An 18,508-nucleotide genomic window follows, 5' to 3' on the forward strand; every position below is an offset into this window, starting at 1 on the left:
AAGCACTTCCGGTCTATGTCGAGAAAGCTAGCCGGCACACTCGAGACAAGCGAGAAAACCCTACCCTGAATAAGCTATTCGCGTCTTTTCGACGCACGAACCAAATTTTCACCCTCTTTATTTTGAGGGAGTTCAGTTTCTCTGTACTTTGGCTTCTACTTTTCCGCGAAAGGCCTGGGAACAACATCTTCGACAGAGATCATACGGCGGAGGCAACGAAACATGAGTGAGCAATCAAAGAAATAGGGATGACAAGAGATACTGCTTCTTTGCTGTAGCGAGCACAAATATTGCCGTGAATGGTTTCTAGGAAACTTATCGTCACCTCTCATCGGTTATGGAAGACATCGAAGATATATTTGAGGTTTGAGAAGTAACTTGTTATTTACGATTCAGGGTTTGGTTTTAAAGTATATATCGCGCATGAGTTGATGTTTTGTCCTTGTTAGTTGAGTTGCGTTCCTTTCTGCCTGCGTTAATAGCTTTTATTTCAGTAATTTATTGTTTTAAGTCATTTAAGCGATGTTTGCGTGGCGTTTCAATTTTTTTATTGTTACCGGCAGCTTGCCAAATAAAACGTTTGTAACATCCACCACATACCACAGTGATCCTACCTACCGTACAGACAATTCTGTGAAACGATTTTAAAGAGTGCTAGCTGTAATGAATCATTATTTAACCAGATGTGCTAGCCATAAATCGGCCAAAATATCCTAAGCAGAAGAATAGTCCAAATTGTTATACAACATGTTTGTACGTAGGTGCCCTGTCTGACTGAGCAACGGAAGTCACTGTAATCTTTGTCATGACGATGAATTAATGAACTAATGAATCATGGAGCAACACCCCACCCTCCCCCCTCCCCCTAAACCCCAGGTACAAAAATGATTAGAGAAAACCATTGAATAAAGGGTGGCCAACTGTAGTTTTGACTGTATCTGTACATTAAGCCCAGCCGTACAAAATAAATCACACTGAAAATAGGTTAAGCCAGCATCATTACATTTGTGCTTAAAGCCGCATTGTCACCAGTTTACTTCCCGGGGGGGGGGGATGAAACTTCAAAACCTCAACCGTAAAGAGACAAAAGAATCTATTAGAATCTGTGCAATTTAACAGGCCAAGCTTTAAATGAAAAGAAAGGGGGAGAGATCATTATCATTTTGTTTGTTTATATTTAAATCAATGATTATTTGTATAACTTTGCCTACCATTTTTCTAGGGGTCACTTGAAAAGCCAGTTGAAGATGTCCAAGGGAAAAACTGGCTCAAAAAGTCTTTCACCAAAAAGTGGAAAAAAGTATACTGTGTGCTACGGAAATATGGCTCAAGTGAACAAGCCTTTCTGCAGATATTTGAAAAGGAGGACAGATGGCGACAGCAGATGCCCAAAGGTACCCTTGAGTTGTTCCCACGGTACCGTGTTCTCAAGAAGAGTGATGTCAAAGGGAAACCCCATGTGTTTGAAATCAGTAATGATGCAGAGGTGTACATATTAGCAGCTGACTCTGAGACTGTTCTGGACCTGTGGGTTATTCAGCTACAGATGCAAACGCGATTAAACCCCAGAGTTGCTGGTAAGTTTAGTACTATTTGTTTGTTTTTTTGTTTATTTTTTCAGTCTTTTTTTTATAGATTTTGCTGTATTTATGACCATAGCACAAAAAATAAAAATAAATGTATAATCAAGGACATTGAATAAAGGGTCAAGAAATCCAGGTTCCACTCATACAGGTAGTTGAATTAAAGGATGTCTTAATCTGCTTTTGTTTACACAGGAAAAACCTTTAGAGTGCAGTGCAGTGGTAGCCAAGCAATGCAGAGAATTGGTGGAAAGGATCAGTTTTGCTTACTTCATATATCACGATGGGGGGTTACCCTGGCTTTAGAGCGAACTCGTGCTGTCCTTGCCCAATGGCCTCTCACTACAATCCGGAATTATGAATCCATGGACCGGGGAGAGTTTAGTTTTGAGGCAGGCCGTAAGGCCCCAATGGGTGAGGGAAAGTATACTTTTGGGACTCAGTTTGGTGAGGACAATAGCATATTTGATACTATTGACGGGTATACATCCGCACGGCTGTCAGCCCAGAATGCAGGTGGAGCCGTGCTGCGTGGCAGTGATGAGGAATTGTCCATGGCATATGACCAACTGCGGTTTAGTGTTCTCAATATTCCACAAGGTAAGAGCAGTAGGAGAAGGTAACTACTTGAGTGAGCACACTCACCCTTGATGACACTGAAGAGAAAAGTTGCAAGACATCTGAGACAGCATTCTAGGGATGGGAATATCCATTGACCATCAGGCCCGTAGCCAGGGGGTGTTAAAGGGGTTCGAACGAACCCCCCCCCCCACCCACCCGACTTGAATGTCCGCTCAGAGTAAACAAAAAATATATATAACGTTTGGCTGGATATACCGTGCACATCAATATGTCTTTAATTAAAATGACTATAAAAATGTAATAATATAATAATTATCTTTTTTATTATCGCTATATGTTAAAAAGCACTCTGTTAATAATATTTTAAATAGAAGATTGAATTTATTTGAACTATTGATTGCGTAATGTAATAAGGCGAGGAGAGGGGTATACCAGAAATTTGGCCCGCTCAAATGGAAAAAACAAACCAACCCGTTCAAAATCCTGGCTATGGCCCTGACCATTCAGTATATTTTGATAATACTTTAATATGTACCTCCCTGATGCCCTTAAAAGTGAGCCAAAAGGGCAATGTCCATCGTTTGGCCTGGCTCACCATACACTGCTGCTTTAGATAATGCTGTTGTTGCCTCACTCTCTGAGAAGTGTGCCATCTTCTCCACTCACTTTGTTAACAAAGTAAAGCCCGACAACCCTATCTTAATTCACAATAGTGTCCATCTAATTCACTCATACTAGCCTGAGGTCAGACAGAAAGCATTGGCTATTGTTGACAAGGACCAACCTTTTAGTAATGTAGTCATGCTGAAAATGCATGATAAAGGAGTTGGAGCTAAATTACAGAAAAAGGGTAGAACTATCTCTTGTAGGGGGAGGGGGAATTGGAACCCTTCAGCCCAGGTCTGCTCTTAAGCTATTAAATTTGTGTTAAACTTAAGACCACTTATTTTTAATACAAGCTGGTATTTGCTACCATATGAAAGTCACATTTCTCCTCCAACAGACACGCCCTTTGAACGTGGAGGATCTGTGCGTAGTATGGACATGTCTGCCAGTGCACCAAGGGCAATTACAAGTGAGTAAAAATCAGAAATTATATTCAATACTCGTCTTTATTTGCACTACACATGCATGTGAGGCAGATCTATAGGGTCATATGTTTAATCCCTTCTTGGAAGTCTTCTGTAGACGTTGGAGTTTTTTAAGGCAGGAAAATCCTAAATCCGCGTTCTTGTCAACCATTTTGTCCAAACGTCTTATAATGAACTCCTGGTTTTCTCGCCGAAATAAAACTCCAGCGTCTACAAATACTACGCTTCCCATTTCTTGAATTCCATAGATGTGTCCGAGCAACTTTATGCTTTACCAGATATTCTACTAATCTACTATATTTCTTTAAAACTGTATTACCGTTTACTATTCTTTGTAGGGGTTTGGTCGAAAGGGGATTTTAGCGTGTAATACAGGGTCAGGCATTTTATGCCTTCCAATATTGCTTTCAATATTTTGAAATATTTTTCGTGTTTTCCGTTAAAAATCATCGGAGATTGTTACTTAATCGACCGGAATTAAACTGGTGACAATGCGTCAATCACGCCGCCACTTTACGCTCCCACGACATGACGGAAAAGCCTGGACAATGCGCAACTCGAGATAGAGAAAGAAGACATAATTTCTTACAATCAGTTCAATACACAAATAACGGAGGCCTTAATGAACATACCTCGATTTTGGCTTTTAAAGATATTTTTTTCTTGATCGTCCTGTGCAATGTATGGACTCAGGGAGAGTAGAGAAATAGAGAAATTTATGACCTGTTTTCCCGTCATGTCCGCTCCCACACTGTCATATACTGACCGGGATACCTGTGTCAGGAAGTAGACCGCTGTAAATAGTGTAGGCTCAGGTGACTCACATGTTCCGAGGCGAACGGCCTGTCAAGTTGTTGTTGGTTTATTATGGAAAGTTCGTGTGCTAATTAAAGGATAACCAAAGTTATTATACGTGGCGACGAGAGAAAAACCGAAAATAAGTCAAGAAGAAGGCGCTAGTGGTAAATTGGGACCGAAGAAACCCGACGAAGAATCGAAAATCCGGTGAGTTTGTTCCATGAAATATGGCGACCGCAGCGTTGTATGGCAACCTCTTTGCTTTTGATGAGACCGAACACAATTGGACGGAGTTTATAGAAATATACGAACATTATTTTGCTGCAAACAAAATAACAGAAGACAAGTTCAAAGTGAGCATTTTGTGTGCCAACGTAGGCCCAAAAGCGTACCACATAATCAAAAGTTTGTGTTTACCGGAGAAACCGGCGGACAAAACATTTGAGTTTATCACCAAGGCAGTGAAACATCACTTTAAACCGAAGCTTTCCGAAGCGAGCGCGAGTCTTTACTTTAACTCGAGAATTAGGAGAAGTAATGAAAGTGTCATGATGTATGTTGCGGGACTCAGGAGATTAGCAGTTCCATGTAATTTCGGAGGATTTCTTAACCGAGCCATGAAGGACAGATTTATCGCTGGCATAAATGATGCAGAAATCCAACAGAAAATCTTATCCACACCAGATGGAGACCTAACATTCGATAAGGCTTTCCAGATCGCAGAGGCATATGAATCGGCACGCCGCAATGTTAGAGAAATGCAGAAAAGTGTTGCACAAGAGGAGCCCTCAGTAAACCAAGTGCACTACTCCCAAAAGCCTAAAGGGAAGGGAGGCCCCACTAGACAGAGGGGTAACTATGAAAACAAAAGGGGGCAGGTTAAGGGGTCCCAAAAGACACCCATGTCAGGAGACAAATCAGGGGGAGAATGTTACAGATGTGGAAATTCCCATGACCCACAATCATGCTGGTTTAAAGATCAGAATTGCTACAAATGTGGGAAGAAAGGCCATGCAAAAAGTGCATGCAGGTCCGGGGCTACCATTACCCATGTTGAAGAAGAAGTTTTCAGTGAAGATGAAGATAGTGAAGGGGGTCCCGAGGGAATGTATCACATTAGGAACCCAGGAAATAAAGTTCCACCAATCACTGTAAACCTAGAAGTAGACGGGAGGCCAATTGAGTTTGAAATAGATACAGGGTCACCCTATACCTTAATTTCGGAAGAAACCGCCAAAACTCTGCCAAGTTTCCACAAAATGAAGTCATCTGAGTTAGGCCTAACTTCTTTTACAGGACACAAATTGAAAGTCCTGGGAACTATTGAGACTGTTGTCAGTTACCATGGCAACTCATGCACCACCTCAGTTGTCGTTACAAATCACAAGAGGGTTAATCTTGCCGGGAGGGATGTAGTAGAGCAGCTTAGCGTGATAAGTGTAAACCACCTCAAGGAAACCCTGACCCTAGAGATTGTGCTTGAAAGGCACCCAGATATTTTTAGGGACGAATTGGGGAAGATGAAAGGCACGCAAGCTAAGATTATTGTTGACCCCAGCGCAAAGCCACTTTTCTACAAACCGCGCTCACTCCCATTTGCTATGAAGAGCAAAGTAATTGCAGAGATTGACCGACTCGTGGAACAGGATGTGATAGAGCCTATCAGACATTTAGACTGGGCAGCGCCGGTAGTCCCAGTACTGAAACCTAACGGTGAGATTAGACTGTGTGGGGACTATAAGGTCACTGTTAACAAGGTTTCCAAGGTCGAGCAGTACCCAATACCCACCTTGGAGGAGTTGACTGCTCAAATAGCAGGAGGAACTATCTATCATAAGCTTGATCTCTCTCATGCATATTCTCAGGTTGAACTTGACCCAGATAGCAGGAAGTTCACAACCATCAACACGGTGAAGGGTATGTTTCAGTATAAACGTCTGCCGTATGGAGTCGCCAGCGCCCCAGCGGCCTTCCAACGTGCCATAGAAGAACTGCTGCATGGAATACCGCAGGTAGCTGTATACCTAGACGATATCCTTGTGACAGGTGAGAGCACTGCTGAATCGCTTGAGAATTTAGAGAAGGTCCTAGCAAGGCTTGATGAGGCAGGACTGAGACTTAAGAGAGAGAAGTGTGTGTTTATGCAGGACAAGGTTGTATACCTGGGTCATCAGATTGACAAGACGGGCATATCTCCAGTCAAGGACAAGGTTGAGGCACTAGTTAAGGCCAAGACACCGGAGAACGTCACGGAACTGAAGGCATACCTAGGCCTATTGAATTACTACGGTAAATTCTTGAAGGGTCTGTCCCAGGTCCTTCACCCTCTGCACAAGCTCCTAGAGCATGGGGTGAAGTGGCACTGGGGACCAGAACAGCAAACATGTTTTGAACTAACCAAGAAGATGATTCTCTCAGCAGGACTTTTGGTACACTATGATACCGAAAGAGCACTAGTACTCCATTGTGACGCTTCCCAGTATGGCCTAGGCGCAGTCCTATCCCATATCATGGAGGATGGCTCCGAACGACCTATTGGGTTTGCAAGTCGCACCCTTAGCGATGCTGAGAAGAACTACAGCCAACTAGACAAGGAGGGAGCCGCCGTCGTCTTCGGGCTAAAGAAGTTCCACAAGTATGTGTTTGGTCGAGATTTTGATATAATCACGGACCACAAGCTATTACTGTCACTGTTCCATGAGGCGAAGCAGACACCGGTCATGGCATCGCCCAGAATTCAGCGATGGTCCATATTGATGAGGGCATACCAGTACCACATGAAGTACAGAGCAGGAAATCAGCATGCCAATGCAGACTGTATGTCCCGACTGCCTTTACCTGTGAAAGCGCGTACTGAAGACAGAGTATTGATGATAGAACAGTTAGAAGACTGCTCTATCTTGACCTCAGAGCAGATCAGCCATTGGACAAGGAAAGATCCTGTACTCGCACATGTACATGAGTACCTGTTACGCGGATGGCCGACAGATGACACAGATCCAGCCCTTACACCCTATCGCAAGAGGAGAGACGAGTTAAGCGTCCAAGATGGGTGTATCTTATGGGGTGCGAGAGTTATAATTCCACCCGATGGTAGAGATCAAGTCAAGCGAGAGCTCCACTCTGCACATCCGGGCATCAATCGGATGAAGGCCTTGGCCAGGAGTTATGTTTGGTGGCCCGGAATGGATGAAGAGCTAGCAGAGATAGTGAGGAGATGTGATGTTTGCCAGGACCGGAGAAGAAACCCGCCATCAGCTCCATCGCACCCATGGGAATATCCCGATGGTCCCTGGAAGCGGATCCACCTAGACTACGGTGGGCCGGTCGAAGGTCACATGTTACTGGTTATAACTGATGCTTACTCCAAGTGGATTGAGACATACCTGATGAAGTCAACAACATCTCAAGCAACCATAGACAAGCTGCGTGAATGATTCGCACGGAACGGTATTCCAGATGTTGCTGTATCGGATAATGGTCCTAACCTTATCTCGGAAGAACTGTCAACATTCTTCAGTAAGAACGGCATCCAGCACATCCCGGTTGCGCCACTACACCCATCCAGCAATGGGCAGGCAGAGCGAACCGTGCAGACAGTAAAGGAAGGGATAGAGAGAACGCCTGGAAGAGATTTGACCACAAAACTGCAGAGATTCCTCTTCCAATACCGTGTTACACCTCACACGACAACCGGTCGTAGCCCAGCGGAACTGTTAAACGGCCGGAAGTTGAAAACAAGGTTTGACTTGTTACACCCTGCTCTCCGAGGTCGAGTCAGGGACAACCAGAGTAATATGAAGAGATATCACGATGGGAAGACACCACTGAGAGCATTTACAGCAGGGGACTTGGTAAGAGCCAAGAACTTTGGACATGGAGTCAGGTGGTTCAAAGGTAAAATCTCCAAGGTAACTGGTCCTCTTTCGTATGAAGTTGAGCTCATAGACGGTAGACTTGTGCGCAGACACATTGACCATTAGCTGAAGCGAGAGGCAGACACAGACGTCAATGAGAAGCCTAGGGGGAATTCTAATATCTCCTTAGGTCCAATGGAGCTGGCCGTTGTAGACACAGTTCCAATAGGAAGTCTGGTGCCACCGACATCCACCACCCCCATATGCGAGCCAGTTGCAGCGACACCAGACGATACTCAGTCAGTGCCTATTGCTACTACAGAGAGCCGCTATCCTACGAGAGTTCGACAAGCCCCAAGTCATTTAAATGACTATGTTTTGTAAATAAGGTCCTTGTTGCAATACTTGTTGAGTTCACCAGGACTGGGACACATAGACACACATATCATTGGTGTACTGTAGTATGCTTTAGCTAGGAAGGAGGAAGTGTCATATACTGACCGGGATACCTGTGTCAGGAAGTAGACCGCTGTAAATAGTGTAGGCTCAGGTGACTCACATGTTCCGAGGCGAACGGCCTGTCAAGTTGTTGTTGGTTTATTATGGAAAGTTCGTGTGCTAATTAAAGGATAACCAAGGTTATTATACACACAATAATCGCTCACTCAAAGAACCCACTTTCATCGGTTAATTCATGACAGAGATGCTCTGAAACAAATATTAATGAAAAATAAACCGATGTGTTTTCGATTGTAAACAATAATAAAGAATTGGTTGGTTGACATTATTTAATAAGACCAAAAACAAGGAGCTGCTGGAGTAGAAACGAAGAAACGATAGCACCTAAGTTTTGAGATTAGTTCGAGCTATCCGAGCTCGAATCATAAGAATTCCTTTTTTTCTAATATTTCACTTTTTAGATGAGCCTCCGAGTAGTTATGATCGCATCGACCGCTCAGACAGTATCGGTAGTGCCCGGAGTCTTGGAAGCTTCAGCCCGTCACAGGACCCTTTTAGCAGCAGGCACTCAAGCTTCGGGTCTCAAACAGATGGAAGCACAGCCAGGCCGACAAATTATGACACCTTGGATCACGCAAGGTCAATGGTCAGTATGAGCTTCAAGGAGAGTTCCCGCAACCTTTCACGGTCAGCTGGCAGCTACAATCATATACCAACTTCCGTAAGTGGGCTCGTATGGACAAGGGAGCATGGCCAAGGCGTATTTACTTTGTTATGCAACACGTTATGCTGTTTTTTTTTAAGGGAGGTTATGACTTGCATTGGGTAGGGGGGTTTTAATTATGATCCGACTATCGTACGAAAGATAAACAATGTAAGTGTTGCATGAAATCTGAGACACCACGATTAAGTTGTATGCGACACTTCTACAACTCAAGTCATAGAGGGTGAATCTGCCAACGACTACGCTACGATGCTCGAAATTTCGAACCTAATTCAGGGCTAACACGTAGACAGGTCGCATACGACTAAATCGTTCTGTCTAAACCGGCCTTAACAAGTACTGTAGTTCATTTTCGGTAGAATTACAACTTGCTTGTACTCTTTTTAGTGTGGAGCAAAGGAGCTTGTAGGTTATTGTCCCTTCATTTGAGAAATCACAAAAATTAGAGAAATCAAACGTATAGCACTGGTTATTCTACTGCTCGTAGGATGACTCGATAAAAGTTGACTTGAAGTAACCAGGTATGTACAAAACCCAGTAGATTTGTCGAAAGATCACCTACAGTATCATCTTGCAAAAAGTTTTTGCAACTAAAATTGATGCTTCACATTAGTCTCATTTAATTCTTGCGGTGGGAATTGGCGACTAGCATTTCTCTCTATCAGCCATGTTGAATTTATATTCATGGCGCACTTAGCCTCCGCTTTGAGTAGTATTATGCAAATGGTCCGAGGGTAAGATGAAACTTTGATCACGTGACCTGTCTTCTTTCTCGAAGAGTTTGCGAGGTACCCCTGATTACTGGAGACGGGACCCCCCAACATGTCCGCTTGAGGTCTCGCCTGAAGCCGACGAGAGGACGCTGAGCAACAGAACAGGCTCACCGTCATCCCCTGATTTCTCCAGTAGCGGTGATTACAGCAAGCTTGACGGGTATCCTGTGGATGCTGCAAGCTCTAGCACCTTAACGGAGGAGCGTCTTCCACCTCCCCTCCCCGCGCGCGGAAAAACGCTTCCCGCTTACGGAAGTAAGAGCAATACAATCAAAGCATTCAAGGAGAAGTTGTTTTCCAAGAAAAGCACAGACAGCACAAAGGCTGTTAACAAGACCAGCATGTCTCCTAACTTTGTTTACCTGAATTCCTGCTATTCCAAGAGCATTGAAGTTCTGCCATCGATCTATGCCACAGTCGATAAGGAAAAGAAGAAACGAGATCGCGAAAGAAAGGCCAAGAAGAAAGCGAAAGCTTTCGAAAATAAGCGAAAAATGAGTAAAAGCTGCGACAGTCTGTCCGGGTCTCCGAGGCTCAATTCATTCTCGTTTACGCCTTTCAGCTTCAAAGGCCTGGCGTCCGCGCTGGATTCTGAATCGGATTCTGATTTGAGCGATTCGCGAAGCACATCAGGTTCGGATCAGGGCTTTAATTTTTCCGGCGAGATCGTACCACCGAAGTCGCCGCTATCGGACCGTGTATCAATGGCACACCGAGGAACAATTGATCGAGACGAGCCTTCTCGAGCATTCCTAACATCCTCGGCGCTCAACTCACGAGAGGTGGCGGCCTTGCATAGCACTTTGTCACAGTCGCCTCAACTGCCGCCTAAAGTGTTAGCAAAATCAAGTGACGCTTAGAGATATATAGGTCAGACAGTCTACTTGACCAGTTACCGGAATTCAAAAGCGTCGAGGGCAAAGCACTTTGCCACAGTCGCGTCAACTGCCGCCTAAAGCGTTAGCAAAATCAAATGACGCTTAGAGATATATGGGTCAGACAGTATAGTTGACCAGTTACCGAAATCAAAAGCGTCGAGGGCAAAGCACCTTGTCGAAGTCGCCTCAACAGCCATCCAAAGCGTTAGCAAAATCAACTGACTCTTAGAGATATATGGGTCAGACAGTATAGTTGACCTGTAACTGAAATTCATAAGCGTCGAGGGCAAAGCACCTTGTCGAAGTCGCCTCAACAGCCATCCAAAGCGTTAGCAAAATCAAGTGACGCTTAGAGATATATGGGTCAGACAGTATAGTTGACCTGTAACTGAAATTCATAAGCGTCGAGGGCCATCCAAGTAGTAAATCAGTAGTGTCGAAGTCGCCTCGACTGCCACCCAAAGCGGCAGTAAAATGTGACACTTAATAGAGTAATGGGCCTAGTTACCGTAGTTGTAAAGGGCCGAAATCAAAGCAGCCGCATCTTTTACGCCCAAAGGGGCAACCATAAAAGGTCACTCAGCAATGGGCTATTCCAATGCCTACACGGGGGCCCCGTGAAATTTCTAAAGCCTTCACGGGGGCTCTGTGTAATTTCTAAAGCCTTCACGGGGGCTCTGTGTAATTTCTAAAGCCTTCGCGGGGGCTCTGTGTACTTTCAATTTGAAGTTCAGCGTCTATGCCAAGTTGGGGATTGTTTGAAGCCATTCTGCACTTTTGTTTCCAAAAAGTTACAAGACAAAACAAGCAAAGATTTACCAAAGTATCGCTTTTGCGTGTATATTGTTTGGAAAACATCACCTGAAGAACGGCCCATTGATATAGGAAAAAAGGACATATATATAGGACTTCACGTCCAACCAAACATCTCCTGTTAAGCCATCAGGCTACAAGGTACTAAATTACGCCTACCGTAAAAAAATATATAGACATTTTGAAATTTGTACGTGTAGTCAACCGGCGCCTTTTTCAGGACGTGCTTGGACTTTAAGGACAATGCAACACTGATTTGTCCGTATAATGACAAGGTATGCTTGTTTTTTATTTCATTTTTTTTAATAACATGGGTTTAGTTGTATGCTGTCTATCTATGCTATCTCACGCGAACTTCTCTTTAAAACACTAGAGCTACGACTACTAAAAAGTAGTATTACTTTCTATTTAATACAGGTTCCAAAGGCTTTATTCTTAGAATCATTTTATTGTTTGTACAAAAACAGCATGATATTAAGCACAGCAAGGCTGTGAGCTTTAGCCAATTTTATCCAATTATTGTTGGTTATAATTCAGCAGCATCATCCAGGCGGGTACACAGGGGGGGGTACACAGGGGGTGCGCGCGCACCGCACCTGAGCGGCCAAAAAGTTAGTCATTTCTTATTATTAAGAAATCTTCAAATCGTATGCTTTTTCCATATGATACCTATGACTGCGCATCCCCCCCCCTCTTGGCGGCCAAGAAGTGGGTCATTTCTTAGTAAGAAATCTTCAAATCGTATGCTTTTTACATCTGATACCTATGACTGCGCACCCCTCCCCCCCTACGGCCAATCCTAGGTACGCACCTGTCATCGGGTACAACATTGAGACCCGAAAATAAACAAGAGCAAAGATTGAGGCTTTGATACCCATATACAATCAGTCTTAAAATCCGTGTAAATACAGACAAGTCGGCATCAGATCCACAACACCTTTAGCCAGGCCAGGCCACGGGCTAAATGGCGCTGTTTACGCAAATATTCACGTATACAACGAAATTTGAAACCCAGCAATCCCGCCTTCATTAACGTCCCCACCGCTTGAATCCGCAAACTCAGCAGCCGATACTGTGGCGTAATTTATCGTTGCCGACTTGCTACCATCACTATAGGAATACGTTTGTGATGGTAAACCTAAAATGCCCTTGGCAATCACAAAATTGTTGTGCGCGAGGGCTTCTCCTATGTACGACGTCCCCGCGACGGCATGAAAAGGGGGGTCGAACCAGGGACATGCGAAGATGCTATCCTGCATATGTTGAATACTATTGGTCATGCGCAGAACATTGTCGGTCTCAGGAATACGCAGCCTCGTTGTGAGATTCTGGTAGAAGCTGGGGGCGCCCAAGGCCCCGTATGTACACAGGGACTGAATGATGACGTCACTGGTAGGAGTGAAGGCGATCTTGTCGTACTTGCCAGGCGTGTAGACAAATGTTTCAGTGGAGTGACGTGCGGTTATGCGAAGCGCTAGAAGGAGTCCTGTTGAGCAGGATTTTGACATAAAATGCTGATTCTAGGTAGATCTAGATCTGTATATTGGGATCTTTTATGAACCACACTAAGTGTATCCGTGGGTTGTTCAGCAGCTCTCAGAAGATTTCACCACATTGGATTCATGCACCACAGACAAAAGAATGGAATAAAAGTAGAACAATGAGGTAATCCAGCCAATTACTTTAGGCCTTACGAGCGGGCTGCTACATCTCTGGAATCTGTCGGTGTAATATCCGAGAATGAATAGTGACTTACCGTTTTGACAGTTGTCTCCCCCAGTGTACCGGGCACAAATGCAGGAATACCCGCTCCCGCCGACTATGCATGTACCGCCATTGAGACAAGGGAAGGTAGTACATGGGGATACTGCAAGCGATCAATAACATCTTTTTAATGATTAACACCACAACTATCGTAGCCTGTGTAACAAGCGTTTGTGTGAGGTTTCAGCGGCAATAGAGACCGTAAGACGGAAATAAAAATCGTGCGAAGAGTATGGCCGCGCGAAAAATTGGGGGAGAGAGAAGAAAACTAATTCTCCTCTCTCCCCACTTTTAGTCCCCATTATCCGCGCGGCGATAATTCTTCCGCTGAAAACCCACTGAAACGCTTCTTACGCAGGCTACCACCATCATAATCATTACTACCGCTACCATTATGATTAATACAGCCATCGCCATCATGGTCATCATCATCATCGCCATCATGGTCATCATCATCATCGCCATCATGGTCATCATCACCATCATTGTCATAAACCATTACAACCACTACCATAATAATTAGTACAGCCATCATTATCATCGTCATCATCACTATCATCATATCATCATCGCCATCGTGGTCATCTTCATCATCGCCATCATGGTCATCATCACTTTCATCATCATCATCATCATCATACCATCATCGCCATCATGGTCATCGTCACTATCATCTTCATCGTCATCGCCATTATGAAAGTTCACTACCACATCAAAGTCATCTTAATCATCGTCAATATCATCGCCATTATCACCATCATCGTGTTCTACGAAATAATTGATGGAGCTCAATATATATTAACGAACGGAAAAAAAGTTATCTATAACCCGTCAAAGGTAATACATATTTTTCCCCTTTTTTCACCAATTTATCACCTTTTAATCACATAAGCACTTCGTTCACATAATTAGCCGTTTTTTTCTGTAATAGTACTGTAATATAGGTGTGTACAAGCAAACTTACACTCGCAGTTCGGACCATAGTAGTGTGTGACGCATGCGCAGCTATAGTTACTGGCAAGGTTGGTACACGTGCCTCCGTTAACACAAGGATCGTTATGGCAGAAGTTATACACTGAAAATCAAATTATAAAAGGCATTAAAACATCAAGGGTACAAGGAAAAGAGCTTGTTAACAGGAAAAATTCTGATTATAAACCAAGAAAAGTATTTTTTCTTAGCCGAGCACGCTTACGGCTAGCGCTTCGGAAACTTAAAGGTAATTTATTTGTGATACCCATACATGGGAAAACCCAGCTAGTATGTACAGCAATATATGGACAGGAACTGTGAAGACGTACTCGCTGGGTTTGCCCATATATGGGTATAGTAAAGACATTACCTTCACAGTTCCTGCCCATATATGGCTGTACGCACTCGCTGGGTTTGCCCATATATGGGTATAGTAAAGACATTACCTTCACAGTTCCTGCCCATATATGGCTATACGCACTCAGGGTTTGCCCATATATGGGTATAGTAAAGACATTACCTTCCACAGTTCCTGCCCGTATATGGCTGTACGTACTCGCTGGGTTTCACATATATGGGTATAGAAAAGACTACCTCCACAGTTCCTGCCTATATATGGCTGTACGAACTCGCTGGGTTTGCCCATATATGGGTATAGAAAAGACTACCTCCACAGTTCCTGCCTATATATGGCTGTACGAACTCGCTGGGTTTGCCCATATATGGGTATAGAAAAGACATTACCTTCACTGTTCCTACCCATATATGGCTGTACGTACTCGCTGGGTTTGCCCATATATGGGTATAGTAAAGACATTACCTTCCACAGTTCCTGCCCGTATATGGCTGTACGTACTCGCTGGGTTTCACATATATGGGTATAGAAAAGACATTACCTTCCACAGTTCCTGCCCGTATATGGCTGTACGTACTCGCTGGGTTTGCCCATATATGGGTATAGTAAAGACTTTACCTTCACAGTTCCTGCCTATATAAGGCTGTACGTACTCGCTGGGTTTTCCCATATATGGGTATAATAAATACAATACCTTCACAGTTGCTGCCCATATATGGCTGTACGCATTCGCACGTGTAGTGCCAGGGCTTATTGGTGCAAGTGGCTCCGTTCACACAGGGGTATCCCGCGGTGGCGCAGTAGTCGATAGCTAGAAGGCAGAGGGGCCATTATCCAGGGCTCAGACAGAAAATATGATTTACACTTTTGTCAATTTTTAGTGATTCATTAAACGTCCTTTTTATCGCGGTCAAAGTTTAGGCTTTTGCTTTTGTATATGTTTATAGCTTTAGGTGCGTGAACCTAGACAAGGCAATTTTAAGTTGAGGATCTGGCTAGTTTTCGTGATGTCACCGGGCTAATTTTGAGTAACACGTCGCAAATTATTTGTCGGACCAAACAACAAAGCAACAAAGTACCCAGTCGCGTGTCCAAAGGGGGGGGGATGGGGGCTGCGAGCCGCCTACAACTTGTAGCAGTCGAGCATTGTAGCGAAGTCGCAGATGGTTTTACACTTTACAACTCTATCTGTAGAAATGGCGCGAGCAAATTGCATACGACCAAATCGTGCTGTCTAGGTGCTATAACCTTACCTTCAGTGCACGATTTGCCTTGGTAACCAGGCTTGCAGTGACACAGGAATCCCGCTTTGGGCTTCTTCTCGCATCTTCCGTGAACACACGCGACGAGGCATATGTCAAGCGTCAGTCCTGAGAGCGAACACATGTTAAAGGGGCTATATCGAGACTATATCATCAGTTACTGAGCATCTAGTTTGCGAAGTTTAAGGTTTACTGTGTGCCACTGTTAGGGTCGAATCATTCAAGAAATGAGACCAAAAAGAAATGCATATCATCTAAATATATGATCTATTTATATCTATTATTTTATATCCCAAATTCCGCCTCTTCAAAACGCATGTCATAGCACAGAGATTCCGTGAACCACGTCAATCGCACTAGGCGACTCTACACAATACTCCCTCGATCGCACAAAGGAATTGATTCAGATTCCTTCTCCAGTGCGCCAAAAAAATAACATAAGTTGAAAGTATAATGACAGCTGTTTTCCTATAGCCATTCGTTTGAGATATCTCTGGTGTAAGCAAGCGCTCTCAATTAGGGGGCCGGCCAAAAAGTGGGTCATTTCTTATTAAGGAATACTATATGAAGACTATGATTGCGCACCCCCCATGGTACACGCCTGTTCATATAATATTTTTACCTTTTTTATCGATTTGCTGCACTGGATATAGAATATGAGTCAATTCCTTTCAGCATTGCTTATTTGCGGAATGTGTGGCGATATTGTATGTAATGTCATGGAAAAGACACTGTGTGTCTTCATAAGGGAAAGACTGTAACTCGTATAACCTTGTTTGGAATAAGTACCAAACTAGATTTAGATTGGAAATAAAAACCGTTTTCACGTAAAGTTCTCGTACCTGTTCCTGATTACTAAAACCCCGTTCCCGATAGCCCGAAAACCCGTTCTACCTGCCTTAAATAGGCGGCCCTTGATTTACCTCACGCCTGTGTTCATACCTTCAGCATAAGGCTCGAAGGACAAGACTAGAGATGGCGTCCCACCACTTGCCGCGTGATACACACCAAGCTGATTCGCTGAGTCAATACAAAGCTTGCGTTACATAATAAAAGTCCTTCAGACAACATTATTGCTGTCTTTTAAGAGCCTTTTTGTCATCCATCGCAAGTAAGATAATAAGAAAGCGAGTACATTCGAGCATTGTTCGATTTTTTGAGCGCTTTAAAAATAGAGGAACAATTCGAGCAATAGCTTAATCTAAAATTTTGAAACAGACCGCCATCGTAATAAAAACTTTCGGCAATGCAAAGGCATTCAGTTTAATCAAGTATTAGAACATGTTCCTACAAATAGAATTATCAAAATGAATAGATTCAATGAATATTCACATGGAAAGAAGGAGCAAGGCTCAGTGAAATTCTTTAAACAAACAGCCAACAATACATATACTTATCTCTCACCGGTCCAGATGTCGCCCGCGTTACTGGTCAGCTGAACTAGCGGCTCAAGTACAGTGTAGGTCTGCTTGGTCAGCGGTACAAACGGGATCTCTAATCCGATTATGAGTGATGGGCTATCTCGCGTGACTTTCCACTTCCGGTTAGGCAGCGATGTCCATTTCACACCGTTGTCCTTGCTTCTCATATACTTTTGCTGGAATGACAAGCCATACAAGATCTGCTCTCTCGGGTCATAGGCGATGATGTTTATCACTTTGGGAAATATCGCTGGAAAAAAGAGAAAGAGTACTGAATAAAAAAGGTGCAAAATTAATAAAAGTTATACGCTCTCCTTGATCGTGTATTCTAAAGAGTATCAATTTGGACTTACGATTCCAGCCAGTTCCGCCATCCTTGCTGTATAAACAGTGTGGCTTTTGTCTTTTTATGTTTTTGAAACAAAAAAATTTATCAATTAATGTTACAATTGAAGAGGATAATAAGAAAAGATGTTGATAACGACCCAAGATAAAGATGATGATACGATGACAAACGATAATGATGATGAAGATAACAAAGATGATGATAAAGATGATGAAGCCGATGACGACAATCACGATGACACCGATCAATAAATATACATAGAAACGTCATCCGTACCTTGGCGTTTCAGCTTTACAAACAAACATCTCATTGGTTGATTTCTTCAGCAACATTGAACGAAGCCAGACGCTAGGCGTTTCTGAGGGAAAAAGAGTATCAAGATAAGAACGAAAGCAAAAAGCCTTTGGAACCTAACCTAAATTCACCACTGCACAACAACCGAATCACCATCCCAGTCCCTAGCGTTTTTCGGGTTCCAGACCCTCTTCTCCCAAGACCAACTACAGGAATTCCAAAAAGAACGAGTGGCTATGCTGTTATGGATGTTGTCGTCGTTATTGTTAGTTTTCCATCGTCCGTCTACGTCGTTGTTCCGTCCTACGTCTAATTTATAAGTTTATTACCAGTCTCCCCGTCCACGTGACCGTATAGTTCAACTCGCATGCACGCTCTTTGACTACAGGTCCTGGGTTCGAATCGGACGTATTTGGCTGTGAGGGGCTTGAGAAGCTTGTGCTTAGTTGACAAGTTTTCCACGAAGTTTCCGAGAAAGATCTTTAAGAGAAGAGAAACATCAGAAGCAATTGATAAAAATAAGTTAAGACATTTCT

At 43.5% G+C, this 18,508-nt stretch overlaps 2 protein-coding genes across 2 annotated transcripts in view; one reads left to right on the top strand and one right to left on the bottom strand.

The window, feature by feature from the left end:
- On the top strand, positions 1-13,197 carry LOC5515259. Its single transcript, XM_032384876.2, has 6 exons — positions 1-364; positions 1,223-1,577; positions 1,779-2,183; positions 3,169-3,240; positions 8,832-9,091; positions 9,873-13,197. The coding sequence occupies exons 1-6, from the start codon at positions 338-340 to the stop codon at positions 10,725-10,727; spliced, it is 1,974 nt and encodes a 657-aa protein (XP_032240767.2). The 5' UTR covers positions 1-337; the 3' UTR covers positions 10,728-13,197.
- Positions 12,545-18,508, bottom strand: part of LOC116619775 — an 18,172-nt gene continuing 12,208 nt past the window's right edge. The window contains exons 8-17 of the mRNA XM_032384915.2: positions 18,302-18,452; positions 17,955-18,036; positions 17,686-17,735; positions 17,316-17,582; positions 16,854-16,931; positions 15,903-16,019; positions 15,344-15,460; positions 14,287-14,397; positions 13,315-13,425; positions 12,545-13,044 (exon numbers count right to left, since the gene is read on the bottom strand). Of these exons, the coding sequence (XP_032240806.2) occupies positions 12,545-13,044; positions 13,315-13,425; positions 14,287-14,397; positions 15,344-15,460; positions 15,903-16,019; positions 16,854-16,931; positions 17,316-17,582; positions 17,686-17,735; positions 17,955-18,036; positions 18,302-18,452 (1,584 nt within the window). The remainder of the gene's footprint in view (positions 13,045-13,314; positions 13,426-14,286; positions 14,398-15,343; positions 15,461-15,902; positions 16,020-16,853; positions 16,932-17,315; positions 17,583-17,685; positions 17,736-17,954; positions 18,037-18,301; positions 18,453-18,508) is intronic.

Source organism: Nematostella vectensis, chromosome 8, assembly GCF_932526225.1.
Source record: "Nematostella vectensis chromosome 8, jaNemVect1.1, whole genome shotgun sequence".
NCBI lineage: Eukaryota > Metazoa > Cnidaria > Anthozoa > Actiniaria > Edwardsiidae > Nematostella > Nematostella vectensis.

Bases quoted from the DNA above. Each gene is read 5' to 3' on its own strand.
- LOC5515259 (XM_032384876.2), top strand. From the start codon at position 338: ATGGAAGACATCGAAGATATATTTGAG. The intron at 365-1,222 runs GTTTGAGAAGTA...CCATTTTTCTAG, and splicing joins ACATCGAAGATATATTTGAG to GGGTCACTTGAAAAGCCAGT. The intron at 2,184-3,168 runs GTAAGAGCAGTA...CTCCTCCAACAG, and splicing joins TGTTCTCAATATTCCACAAG to ACACGCCCTTTGAACGTGGA.